The sequence below is a fragment of the Dipodomys ordii genome, unplaced genomic scaffold, assembly GCF_000151885.1.
Source record: "Dipodomys ordii isolate 6190 unplaced genomic scaffold, Dord_2.0 Scaffold34, whole genome shotgun sequence".
NCBI lineage: Eukaryota > Metazoa > Chordata > Mammalia > Rodentia > Heteromyidae > Dipodomys > Dipodomys ordii.
The window spans coordinates 653,504-667,949 of NW_012267250.1; the positions used below are offsets into that span (position 1 = coordinate 653,504).

Genomic DNA, 14,446 nt, shown 5'->3' on the forward strand with positions numbered 1-14,446 from the left:
TCTCATGAGGATACATCATTAAAAGGTGGAGTTTGGTTCCAGAAAATCTGCAAAACTAGCAATGGTCTGTAATGGTGTGTTATCACTGTTTTTTCAACACTATTTTTTTTGTTGGATATGAAAATAAGAATCTTGGAAGAATGAGGCTGGGGATTTGTAATATGTAGCTGAATTCATCTAGGATGTAGGGCCAACATTCTAAACAGCATGACATCTGCAATTCAATGAATGGCTTCTCAGAACTGGGTAGAAAGCCCCTTCCACCTTGCAAGGCTTGGGATGGCTGTGAGAACAAGTCCATGTTATTTAGACCTAGTCTCCTTCCTTCCCTTCCTTCCTCCCTCCCTCCCTCCCTTCCTTCCTTCCTTCCTTCCTTCCTTCCTTCCTTCCTTCCTTCCTTCCTTCCTTCCTTCCTTCCTTCCTTCCTTCCTTCCTTTCCCTTGTTGCTCAGGCTAGTCACAAACTCATGATACTATAAATTCTTTTAGAACCACTAAAGAACCATTCTCAAATGTCCTAAGTTTAATTTCAAGAGGCTGTGAGGTGTAAACAAACATCCAAGAATCACTTGTTGGTAAGTACAAAGCCAATAGACATAACCAGGGGATAAAGAGTGAAGAAAAAGACTATTACTGGTATAAGTAAGGAGAGCACACTTAGCAGTATATTTCCCTGAACAAAAAAGACCAGGGTCATTTATTGGAGAAACATGCATATTCATACATGCAAAACTTGTCCTCACATTCCTGAGTATACTCAGTTGGAAGTTATACTTCTTCATGCATTTCATGTTAAAAAAATGGGAGATGAGAATGCGTCATGGTGAAGAATTTATTATGATAATGAGCAAAGCTTATTTTAGTCAGAACGATTCTGATTTTGGTTGGATTCTAGTAGGTTTCTCTAGAGGGCCCCATCTAAAGAAAAGAACTTGAATGAATGATAACAGTTACTTAAAGGGCCAGCAGTACTGGCCTGAAAGTACCTGCCTAGCAGTTAATAAATGTAAACAACTTAGCTTTTCTTCCTTAAATTTGCATCATAAAAATACTCCTACCTCCAAGTCTAGTAGATAAAATTCCAACTATGTAGCCTTGCTGCTACTTGTTATTGAAATTTGTCCCCAGACCTGGTCCTATTTGCTTGCTGGCTTACAGTTTGCACTCTACAACCTCACCTCCTTCCCCACCCACATACACAGAGTTAGGCGCGATGTCACACATCTGTAGTCCAGGCTACTAGGGAGGTGGAGACAGGAGGATTGCTTGAACCATAAGAGAACATAGCAAATGTCATCTCTTAAAAAACAACAACAAAAAAAAAACTTTAAAACTTTAGGTTATTCCTAGGTGACACTGATTTTGGAAAAGCAATAAATTTTTCGATTTATTTAATAAAATAAATAAATAAAGCCTCTTGAAGGCAATATAGGCATCTAATTTGTGCTTGTATTCCAGCCACCTGTATTAGGACTTACCACACTGTCCACACTTAATGATTGATAAATTAATGGCCAAGGAACAGACAGAAAAGTGGCTTGTGGGTTGCTCTCATTCTCTTCCAAACACTGTTTGTTCCAGACTACTCTAAGAGCACATTATAGCTCAAAGTTCACCACCTACACACACCCATAAATAAACCTGTGGGATGCCACCTAACTCCTTCCTATTACATTCAGGTTGTAACTGATCCAGGGACCAGCTTGTCAAAGGTGAGAGGAAAGAAGGCCAGGTCTAAGACATTCTGTCCCCTGTACTAGGACTTCTGATCTATCTGGGTATGAGCCACTTGGCTCAGACCTCCTTCACCATGCTTGAGAATCAAGCTGAAGAGAATATGTCCTTGGAGACACAGCAATAGCAAAGCTTCCATTTGCATCTTTGATGTAAGTTGCTTCCTAGCCGACTCAGTTCAAGATATGGGAATTTGAACAGTAAATGCTTGAATACTGAAAGTGGAAATAGGGATTTTTAGCAAATTTTCAGTAGAAAGTGAGGATGTAAGTCACTTATTTAGTCACAAATGGTTACCCATAGCTTCTGAGAGATGCAATGATGACTAAGAGTTATCTGCCTTAGTGAAGCTTACAGTACCCAGTAGAGTGGGGGGTAGAGGGAATAGTAACTAAATAATATGTTATTGTTTCAAAGCACTGTACTGGGCTCCTATGTGAATTCTTCCAGTATTGTCTTAATTATGATTATGGAATGGATGTATCTTATAGTTAAAAATAAAGAAGCAGATGGGAAATAGGAGAGAATGGGGGGGGGAGGATTCAAGTTGTAAAGAACTGAAAGGAGCTCATGGAGAATAGTGATGAGGGAGAGGTAGATAAGGGCTAGATCAGCTAGGAAGATTTCTCTATGCTTTCAAGTAGTATAAGATCAAAGAAGCAGATAGTTGAGAATTATGGTTGAGTCCTGATTTGTCCTCAATCACCTTAGCTGTTTCTCTTAGCTATTTCCTTATTTGAAATAAAGAAGTAGAAGCATGTGCTCTCAAGTGAGTGGTCCCAATGGTTCAATATCTCTGATTTTACATTCTTCTGCAGGAGGAAAAAAAAGCCCATAACAAGGATATAAACCCTAGATACTGCTGAAAGTACAGTGCCACGGGGCATGGCAGTGCAGTGGCCAGCCAATCTTTGCCAGGTTCTGACCCCTCTGTAGATGTGGTACAAATGATGGAAAATATCACACACAATCTCCTGTATGCCTTGTTTCCCTTGACTTGAAAGGAAGGGTGAGTTTCAAACATAACAACTATCTTCTGTCAAAGGATAAACCTGACAATTTAATGACCTTAATTAATTGGCATTATTTTCAATTCTAGGATTGGACATTTCATTCCCTGAAATAGAAGTATTTCAATGGGCCAAGCAGATGAGTGTCTTTCTTCAAGCAGAGAAGGGTTTGAAGAAGACAGAAACAAAAACAAAGTAAATCGATCATTTCAAAGTTACTTCCCTTGTAAGGTGGGGACAGAAGAATTTGTTTTTAAACTGATAGCTTGATATTCTTTCTTCTCTTAGGAAAGGATGAAGGCAGGGGCAAATTAACTATTTTGACCATAGAAGTTGACATATTTGGGTTTCTATTATCTCTAATCCTGGTTTTCTTAAGTCAAACAGCTATTCAGTTTGGTGATTTGGAATTTTAGTATCAATGATACCATTTTGACTTTTAGTCTAAAACAATGACTTCCTATAATTTTTCTTCTTCCTAGTGCTGGAATTTGAACCAAAGGCCTTGTACATATTAGCCCAAAGTCTTTACCACTCTGTTCAAAATTTTATACAACTCTTTTGAGAACCTAGATTGTGTCAAGATTGTAACAATACTTTTAGGTAAAACAAACAACCCTATTAACATATCAAAAACAGAGCCCTCAAGGAATTATATAACTTTGTTAAGATCCTCACCCTCCTCTCCCCGAAATTTGTCTTCCTACTGAGCATACTCAGAGTGGATCCCTACTGCCAGGTGTGTTGAGCAAGACTTTATGTGGATTGCTTAGTGGCTAAGTTGGAACTGCATCCCAAGGCTAACTCTAAATGATGACCACCCTATAATGCTGCTTTCCCTTCTTAAAGCCAGAGGCAACTTTGCTCTATAAATAACATGATATTGTCTCTCCAAGTTCTTTCTGGGTGAGGAAAGAGCTTTTTATAGTTTGCGATTACTTCTGTTTACAAGGTCTCTTCCAGCACCAGGTGAAATCCTGCCTGCTTTTGCCCTTCACTGTATTCCCAGGTTTCCTCTCTGCAAAAGGCAATGCACTCTATGTGCTTTTATGTGCAAGTCTGTCTCCCTTTCTATAAATAACCTCCTTGCCCTCAGGCCTTGAGTAGTTTGGTCACTTCAGGAAACGTGAGAGTGGGGTCTCTCTCTGTCTCTCTCTGTGTGTCTGTGCCTGTGTCTGTCTCTCTCTGTCTCTGTGTCTCTGTCTCTGTCTCTCTCGCTCGCTGTCTCTCTCACACACACACATTTATACGTGGGGTAGCAACATGAATGACCTTGCAAAGGTACCTAGCCCACTGGGGACAGGATTAGCAAACCTCAGACCTCTGCAAACATTTGGCTTTTCTCCTGCATTCCTTCTAAAGCTGCTGGCTCTCTTCGAGCCTACCTCACCCAGTACCCTTTCGGCTGGCTCTGCCATACAAAGCCCAGTCCGCCCATCTCCTCTTTGCAAGCCCTGCGAACTTCATTCCCCATGTTGAAACTCGTCGGTGTCGGTGGCGGGCAGAACTGGGCATGCTCAGTGGCGGGGACAGGTCCGAGAGGCGAGGAAGAAGCTGCATTTGAAGTCTCAAGGCCTGGGGATCAAAGGGAGGCGGGCCGTAGAGGCCCGGGCTGGGGCTGCGCTGAGATCCCCAGTTCCGCGCCGGAGGCCGAAATGCTCCGGGCGGGCGCGGCGGGGTCGCCGCGCGGGGGGCAGGGCGTGGGGGAGGTGGGGGAGTCGGCGGGAGAAGGGGAGGAGCGCCCAGCTCGCCATCCCCCGGCGCCGGCTCTGCGGCTGCTGAGTCGGAAGCAGCGGGGTGGATCTGAGGAAAGAAAGACATCCGAGCATGACCTCCAGGGAGGCCGCCTGAGCCGAAGCCCACGCGCTGCTCCACCGGCCCTGGGCATGGGTGACCGCGGCGCGCAGCCGGAGCGCCCGGCCGCGCACTCCCCAGGGGCGGCCGCGGGCACCGGCGTCGCCGCCGTGAATGGGCTGCTGCACAACGGCTTCCACCAGCCGCCAATCCAGCAGCAGCTCTTCTGCCGCCAGGGCTCCGCGAGTGGCGGTGACGCAGCGCCCCCGCGCCCCCTGCTCCTGCCGGAGCTCCAGCCGCCGCCGCTGCTCCCGCAGCATGACTCTCCGGCCAAGAAATGCCGGCTGCGGAGGAGGATGGACTCCGGGAAGAAGAACCGGCCGCGTAAGTCCCGCCGGAGGGGAGCGTCGGCGCGAGGCTGGCGCAGGGTTTGGGGACTGGGGACAGCGTGGGTTGGAGCTGCGGCGCACCGTGTGCGCCCGCGATCGAGAGGGCAGCTCGGGACGGACGCTTCCTAGGACGCCCAGTACTAAAGGTCATTGCTTGAGCCTGTCCCCTTGCTTGGTCCTACCCGCATAATGGGCCGACTGGACACCGAGGGGCCGCGGTTCTACAGAGGCGGACGCACAGCCAGCCATTCTGATTGGTCGCGGGGAAAATGCACTCAGTGAGCATTTGGTGGGATCATTGAGTGTGGATAGAGCGAGCTTGAGTGTGGATAGAGCGAGCTTGCGGCACCACGGAGGCTGACTTATTCTCCGAGCGCAGCAGGCACAGTAACCGCCAGTGTCTTGGGTCTGTTGGCGAGCCCAACTCTGGAGGCGTGGACTCTGACAATCCCCCAAATCACAGCCTATTAAGCCTTGTTTCTTTGCAGCCAATCAGATGGTCTATTGGGAGGGACACACCTTCTGATACCATGTGGGCCGGAACTAGGTGAACCAATAGGGATTGGAGGTGGATTTTTTTTTTTTTCATGCATGGTGGGGTGGTAGAGTTGAGTGTAATTGTAATGTGTAGTCGAAAGCCAGAAGTGCATTATTTCACAATCGAACCTGGCATATATAATGGTAGCTTGTAAAGGGTACTTTCCCTGCTGGACGTTCTGGAATGTAAATTTGTAGATCCAGTTTATCTGAGCCTATCTTCACATAGCCGATTTCCTCTTTTGGGGTCTCTTTAATGAAGCTTATAAATGGCAGAAAGGAAAGTAAGTAGAATGTATGTTAATAAGCGATTGCATCCAAACATGCTCTTTTGCATATAAATTATTCTGTGTTAATTGTGTTGGAAAATAGACAAATTTTTGGATTTCTGTAAAAGCCTGGCAATTGTCAAACGATGTAACTTTTTTTCCTTGTTTATTGTTTTTATTTCTTTCTGACTCTTAGCTTTTCTGCACTGAATTAAAGTTTCTGAGGGGTTGAAATCTTTTGCGTGACTGGGTGAATTCAGTGCTTGTATTTTGTAGTTCTGAAATGTTAAGGTTGAAAGTTAAGGTTTTGTGTTGCGCTTTGGAACCATATAGCAGGTTTGGTTATGTTTATAAGACTGGTAACACCGATTTTTTACTTAACTTTTGTTTTACATTTCGACTTTTATAAGAACTTAATATAAACTAGTACCTAGGATTTGCTAATCTTAGTTTCTTTAACCGCATTTTAGTTAGTTCTCTGAGCGGTAATGACAAATTATACTAGAGTTTGCAATGAAACTAGCTAAAATATAAAGAACTATATTGAGCTTTATCTACTATTGTCAACATGAATAATCAGTGTTTAACTGAGTATTTAATACTCCTTGAAATACTTTCAAGAAATTGAAAATACAATCTACCAATTACATTAAGAAAAACAAAAAATTAACCTGTCTTTCACTTGTGGTTGCAAATCCATAGGAATTACTGTAAAAGACAAGAGAACATAACTATTGGCTTGTGTATCCTGTGTCAGAAATGAAATAGATTTGTATTTTTTACAGAAAGATCTTAATTCTCATTTTTAAGTGATCATGATTGTTTTTTTTTGTATAAAGTTTTAAAAGTCTTAATCTGAGTTGGTTTTTTGGCTATCCTGCCATGTCTACTTTTCTCAGGTATTGCAAACTTTTCTGAAAATTTACATACTAGCTGCCCATTCCACTATAAAAATTTCTTAATAGTGGATTTATTTTATTGTTCAATCAGTAAATATTTAGATACTCTTACAGAGTAATCTACATAAAGGAGAGCATATCTCTATTTTCTTTTTGATGACAGATAGACCTTATAGGAACACTCATTACAAGGAACATTTGAGTCCTTTAAATCTGAATTGTCAGAGTAGGTTGGTGGTAAAGCATCAAGCCATCTAAATAACTACTTCGTAATGACCAGTGTGCTACATGCTATTCCTGTCCCTTTCCAAATTAGATGTGTATTAGGATAGCTAGGGTAGTACTTCTGGAATGCATGTTGCAACAGGTATGTTTCTAATTTGGTAAAATTTTGTGTAGAATGGAATATCATTAAAATACTTCATATTTGAAAACAAGGAAATTACTCAGTATTTTTTGATTAATTAAAAGTTTTAAACTTGACCTTTCAATGAAGAGGTAATCTGCAGTCTAAAAATCAAATCAGGGACTGGGAGAATAAATAGCTTGGTGGTAAAGCATCATGCTTAGCAGTTTCAACTTTCTGTGTTTGATCTCCAGCACCCCCCCTTCCGCCTCCACTCATTCCCCCCACCCCCAGCAAAATCAGTTCCTGCTGATTTTGTGACATAAGGAAGGGAGAATGCTGTCCACCCTGGACACATCTATCTGTCTATCTATCTATCTATCTCTATCTATCTATCTATCTATCTATCTATCTTTTTGCTCAAATTTATTTTAAACTGTCTTCCTCCTGAGAAGAAGATATTATAGGCACAAGCCGCAAAACCTAGCTAAAGCATATTTTGTTTGGCATGATAACCAAAGATGGAAATAGTAAATAGTGATACTTACTAGGCACTGTGTTGGAAATGAACTATACAACATCGAGTGAAGGTGTGTTGGGAGGAAAAAAAAAACTGGGAGAAAATAAGGGAGGGGGTGACACTGTTCAAAAAGAAATGTACTCAATAACTGACCTGTGTAACTGTAACAGCTTTGTATATCACCTTTACAATAAAAATTATAGGAAAAAAAGATGGAAATAGTACTGTTAATTCTTAACATGTGGAAAATATAACAAGCAAGTAAACAAAACCTGTCATGGTTTTGGAGACAAAATAAGTACAGAGATAAAATTGTGTTTTTTACTGACAGTATTAGTTTTTATTCAAGCCAGACCTCAATGTGTATTTGTGTGTGTGAAATAAAAACCTGTTACCGTGAAAGTAAATCATGGTTTTTATGAGTCAGGAACTCACCTGGTTGCCGTGTTGGCCTAATGTTCAACAATCCTCCTGCTTCAGCCTCCAAGTATTGAGATTACAGGTGCACACCACAATGTCTAGCCTTTTTTTACATATTTAATTACATTTAAAACACTTAATTACATATATACACATACATACACACATACATACACACATATCTCTTAGAATGACATCATTCTGAATTAGATATGGAAACTGGTATACCTAGTGTGGTATACAGAATTTCTAAGTAGGCTAGAATAGGCTAGATCAGGGCAGCTGGTAAACTTGGTGCCTCATTACCTAACATGACATCTTTTAGTTGCGTAGAGTTTATTAGCCAGGTGTGTGCACGTACATAGGTATGTGCATGTATGTAGATGTATGTACCTAGGAATATACTTGAGAGCACTAGATTCAAAAGGACAAAGGAATATTATTTTTAGAAGCATCAAAATGGTGCTCTGATCCTCTAAAAAGGTTTCTCTATACTTTGTAAAGGGGGTGGAGAAACTTGTGACAGTAAGTGGTATTTTTTGCTTCTTATTTTTGCAACAGAGTCTGGAATCCTCCTTTGTTAGCTTCCTGAGTGCTGGCATTGCAGGCACCTGTGCCACATTTGGCCTGTAGCTTTGTTTTGCTGAGGATGCAGGTAGCTGTCTCTGATTAGTAGCTTATATGTTCATTGTTCCTGATGTACTTTCACAAACACATGTGCACATTCTCCATTTTTCAGGTGGAGAAAGAGATGCTCAGAGAAATAAAGCAAACTCTGAACCCAGGTCAATTCTCTGTTGCCAGCTAGTTTTCTTTTCTATCATAATAATACTTAGTTGGAAATAGGAAATATATTCTGCAACAGTTAAAAGACAGCTATACAACTTTGGCATACAGTCTTTGGAAGAAATAATAGCTAGCATTTATAAGGAGCACTTAATTGACTGTGGGCTAGGCACGGACCCAACCACTTTACACAAGTTATTTCATCAAATAAATGCTGCTCCCAGCACCCTATGAGAGGGACTCCCAGTATCTACAAGTGGAGATACAGAGCTCTCAGCATTTTGACTTTGCAAACCTCATGGATTCCCAGGAAGTGAGTGTCCATAGTGGAAAGAGCTTTGGAACCACCACACGTAGATTCAGGTTTTCATCCACTGTTTACTAGTGATGTGGCCTAGGTGATATTCTTAGCCTCTTCTTGGCTCACTTTGCCAGTAGAAATAGTAGTGCTCATCAGGTGTGATAAAGACCAGAGAAAGTGTGCATAAAATATATGTTCATACTTAGAAGGCTGTGGGAAGCATTTTTCCGAGTATCCTTAAATATAAAACAATATATTTGATCCACCATTTCCATCAGGAAGCTTTGCTAATGCCCCCTGATGTTTCTAAAAGCAGGACATAGGGTTAATGTCACAAGTCCCCATTGTCATTCCTGAGAACAAATGCAGCTTACTCTGAGAGTGACATTGACAACAACTTAGTGAATAAAAAGACTGTGATTAATTTGACTGTTAATTTAGTGTTTGGGCAAAGTTATTTTTTAAAAGGAAAATGTCCCTCCTTGATCTTGAATTTTGGTATCTCAGTCTTGGAGTGAGGTTGATAGGCCCTGGGGAGATGTAAAGGATTGGGAAGAGGAAACACTTTTCCTTTTTCAGAACTACAAGAATAGAAAAAGACTTCAAAATTCAGCACAGTTCCATCCAGTTCTTGGGTCATCTTTTTAACCTACTCTCCAGGGATTGAAAAAAGTGACCTTGCAATCTTTGTTTTAGCAGATGGTGAATGACATGGATATTTCTAGGGACTTGTTGCTCTTAGCACAAGTATATATTCCTGGCTCTGACTCCATGCTGAAGCTGATGCTTCAGGGACTTTGGGTAGACATTCAAGACAGAGTGGCCAGTATGGGCAGTGCCAGTTACTTGTAGTCCTCTGGGCCTTTTAGACAAATAACTCATTTACAGCTCAAAGTAGACTAGAGGCAGCGATGGTCTTAATTGACTTCAAACCTGATAGGAGTCAGATCGTAGTGAGGTATCTAGCAAAATGTAAGCATGTCTACCATTAGGTAACTATCATTATTGGTGGCATTGTTTGAGGTTCTTCTTTATATTATGTCAAAAGTCTAGTCTCCGCCCCATAACCCTGTGTTCTTTGGAATTACAATATATCTAATCCACCTTCCACATGGCAGTTCATTAGGTATTTGAAGACAGCTATATTACCATAACTCTTCCTCTGGCTGCTTGTGAAAAACTAAAACCTATAATCTTGTCTGCCAGACTTCACCCATATCATTCAGTTGAGTTGCTAGTAAGTAGTAATGCAAGAATGGAAGAGGGATTTTTGGATTGTCACAAGGAAGGCAAGGAAGGATTTACTTAAATGACCTTAAACTCTGTGATTTAATGGTTCCCAGAGTATCCATATGTACTAATGAGTTTTTATCCCTTTGGGATGAGCACTATGCTAGAATCCAGATAGGATATCCTCAACCTCTGTCCCACAAGTAGCTGGATTACAGGTGTGCACCAACATGCTCAACCTTCCTCAACACTTTTGAATTGTAGTAGAGGTGCCATTACTAATTACACCAGGACCACAGACATAAATTAAAACTATCCTAGACAAACCAGGAGTCCAAACGGTCTGTTAGAGCCAGCTTATTCTAACAGTAGGGACTGATTCCACACATTTCTTCCTAATTTCTTGCAATATTTTTGGGCATCCATTATTTTGGGCATGGTAGGTATATTTACACCATTAACAAGCACTGGAAACCAGGGTTTTATTTTTTAAAAGCCAGTTGTTAAACATTTACCAGGATACCAGTAACAGGGCCATAGTTCATAGATGAAGTAGAGAATTAGAGGAAAAGTGAACAACATTACCTTGCTAAGAGTGACGATGCTAGAAGATGAAAAGTTAGATGAAGGATATTTGTCTTTATCAAAGAATGCATTCAAGGTCTGGAGCACAGTCAGCTCAGGGATAGCTGACATAGGCCCTGGGTTTAATCCCCGAGCATTACAAGGTTAAAAAAAAAAGTATTCCACAAATCTTTCAGGGCTCATTATAGTGTAAGGGTAGAATTTCATTTTAATCACATCTGCCTTACATTTTATTTGCCTCTTCTTATTCTCATCTTGATCCAGAATAATCAAAACTAGGTAACATTTTATTTAGTAAGTTTTGTTTAGGACTATGAAGTTGCCAGAGGTAGGGATGCACCACTGTAATCCCAGCAGGCTAGAGGCAGAGGCAGGAGAATTATGAGTCCAAGGCCAAATAACTATGGAGAATATAGTTAGCTTAGTGCTAGATTGCATAGTGGTTACACAAAAGAGGTGTTAGCATATCATTTACTTAATTTGGTATGTTTTTATTGGGATGATTTGATTTCTAGTTACTTGTTCATTGTGATTTGGGAACTGTCAAAATTATATCTTTAGTAAATATAAATCTGGTCATAACTTACCTTAACTCACATAACTAAATTAGTCATTGTTATTTTTCATTGCTGAAATGTTAGGATAAGATGGCTTGAATCTCTTCATTTGTTTCTTCTTAAGGCAGATAGGTGGAATTTGTTCTAGCCAGGTAGGAAAGAAGCTTGATCTGTGTAGTTTCATAAACAGGAAAGCAAAACAGGGACTTCCCCAGCTCAAGTTTTGCTTCAAAGGTGACTGATTGTGTACACTTGTCCTCTCACTGCATTTGAAGACTGCTGGGGTTTAAAAAAAAAAGCAAAAAACCAAACTTTAGGAAAATTTCAAACATGATAGAAAACTAGAGAGCACAGTATGTTGTACTGTTCAGCAGTCATCACGCAGCTTCTCTAATTACAAACTTGCTTTTGATCTTCTTTTTATTTCTTCTGTTACAAGCCCAACTTCCCTTTCCCTAACCCAGATTGTATTGAGACAAGTGTCTAATCATATCATTTCAATATTCAGTATGTTTGTATCTGTTTCTAAAGATTAGATTAGTACTCATTTTTAGAAAAATAAAACCATCTGTGCTTTCTTTATTTCTGAAACAGTAAGCAGTATATTACATCTAGCTGAGATTATTTGATTTGTAACGCACAATTAGATAAATGAATTCAGTTATCTAAATAGAATTAAAGTTGTTATATCTCACTTGAAAGAAGGTAATGAAAACATGATACATACTGTGTTCCCATCAGAGAATCATTTTATTTGCCATTACCTATTATTCTTTCTATGGAATTAATTTTTAACCATTTTTTCATGGTCTTAGAGTTGAAAGCTCATTCCTGGAATGAAAGAGTACAATGCTAGAAAGCTGCTGGAAGTTACTCCCCAAATCACTGGACTAGAAATAACTGGTATTTCCTATGTGGTTTTTGTCTTGATATAGATTAAGAAAGAAGGAACAGTATTAAAAGAAGTTTACCGACTTTTTCTTCTGAAGTCAGTGGAATGGAGTTAGTAGAAACAGACAAACTAGCTGTCCTGAAGATACTTAGGATACAGGGCTATGCTTAGGCCCTGGAATCCAGTCACTGGATTCAAAGTTGAACTGGAGGTCTATAGAATAAGTACTGCTGAAATCTGTGAAATTTGCCACACTCTTTAGCTGCTATACATCCTATGCCCTGGAGCAAGGACAAAGATGTAGAATCTATTTAATATCACTTTGTATATCAAGCATTTCTGAGGATCAAACTAGTTAAATAATGGCCATTTCTTAACCTGCATAAATGCCAGTTTCTTTTCTTTTGCCAGTTTTATGAAAATGCACTTCAAATGCATTTTTTGTACCTTCCTGCCTGTTTGTGAAAATGACTATTGTATTTTAATCACTTAAAAACATCAGTAACATCAGCAATATCAGTTTTATGCCAGTTGTATTATTGTATTTTAATCACTTAAAAACATCAGTAACATCAGCAATATCAGTTTTATGCCAGTTGTAATACAGGAAAATCTTAGATAAAGGTATAAATTGGACTTGTTCAGTCATTGGATATTTGTTTTACAACAGCTAGCTATTTGCAGGCTATAATCTCCAGGGGTCTACATGGTTTATTCAAAACTATTCTTAGGGGCTGGGAAGGTGGCTCAGTGGTAGAGTGCTTGCCTTGCATGCATGAGGCCCTGGGTTCGATTCCTCAGCACCACATAAGCAAAAAGAAAAAAGCCGGAAGTGGTGCTGTGGCTCAAGTGGTAGAGCGCTAGCCTTGAGCTGAAGAGCTGAGGGACAGCGCCCAGGCCCAGAGTTAAGGCCCACGACCGGACCCAAAAAAAAAAAAAAACTATTCTTAACAATATTTTCTTTGTAATTACAAAGCATGCTGGAGATCAACTAATATTTGAATGAGTCACAGTAACTTTAAACATTATTTGTAAAATTGCCATAAAAGTAAGTTATGAGAACTATTAACTAGTGAGTATAAGTCTCTTAGCACAGTGCCTATCATGCAGCAAGACCTTAGTGTTATTTGGTACAATGTGACGTTGGGTTAACTCATTTGTTTATAAGTTTTAGAACAGGCATCTTGTTGTGAATAGACCATTCTTTGGCAAATCTGTAACCCTCAAGTCTTAAAATTTTCCTGTAGGCATATGTCCACAAAATAAATTGCATAAGTTCTAAAACACCACTTCAACACACGTGTACCAAACTCAATTGAATTTTAGTCAAGGCTTGGGCATATTTGCTTGGCCAGTGCTCTCACTTTGGCTCAGGTCAGTTGTATAATAACAAGTAAATGGGTAACCTAACAAACCCTTGACAACACTGTCTTAGCATCTGAGCACTTATTAAAAGTTTTGGATGGTGTGTGTGTGTGTGTGTGTGTGTGTGTGTGTGTGTGTGTGTGTGTGCTGGGTCCTTAGTTTTTTTGCTTAAGACTGATGTTCTACCACTTGAGGCACACTTCTACTTCTGTTTTTTTGCTGGTTAATTGGAGATGAGGGTCTCATGGACTTTCCTGCCAGAACTGGCTTAACAAGTCATATCTTTCTATCTCAGCCTCCCAAGTAGCCAGGATTACAAGCATCAGCCACTAGTACACGGTTTTTGTTTGATTTCTTGTTATATTTCTCACAAGCCCAGTGAAGACTTGCTAGATATTTTTAGCATTCATCTTTTTTGTGAAATGTTTTCTATAATGCTTTCCAAGCTGCTGAATCAGTTTTGATTCAAGAAATTTGAATCAAATTTCAAGGAAGCTGTTCAAAAATTAGTTAGGATTTGCACACTGTCTCTGAGTCAGACATTTCTCCATAATATGTAGCCAACAAAATTTTGCGAAATGGTTCCTAAAGTTCATGAACCTACAACTACTATACATAAGGGACAGTTTCCTGAGTTTCACAAATGCAGATTCATTTCCCTCAACTTTATATAAAATTACATTAAGTGTAATATTATTTCTTTCGTATGTGTGGTTCAGAGTTAAGATGCAGCTTTAAAATTCCAATTTAAAAGAATATGGAGAGGCTAGGTGTGATGGCTCACGCCTGTAATCCTAGCTACTAAGGAGGCTG

The 14,446-nt window shown here is 40.1% G+C and overlaps 1 protein-coding gene across 3 annotated transcripts in view; it reads left to right on the forward strand.

The window, feature by feature from the left end:
• The window catches only part of Pank1 (pantothenate kinase 1), an 88,108-nt gene that overhangs the window by 35,744 nt on the left and 37,918 nt on the right, over window positions 1-14,446 (forward strand). Inside the window, exon 1 of one of the 3 annotated variants that reach the window (XM_013017159.1) lies at window positions 4,063-4,921. The exons of 1 other annotated variant lie outside the window; for it this stretch is intronic. In XM_013017159.1, coding sequence (XP_012872613.1) covers window positions 4,216-4,921 — 706 coding nt within the window. In that variant the 5' untranslated portion in view covers window positions 4,063-4,215. Of the gene's footprint in view, window positions 1-4,062; window positions 4,922-5,520; window positions 5,748-14,446 lie in introns of those variants that run through there. One more of the 3 variants, XM_013017162.1, reaches the window with a different exon arrangement.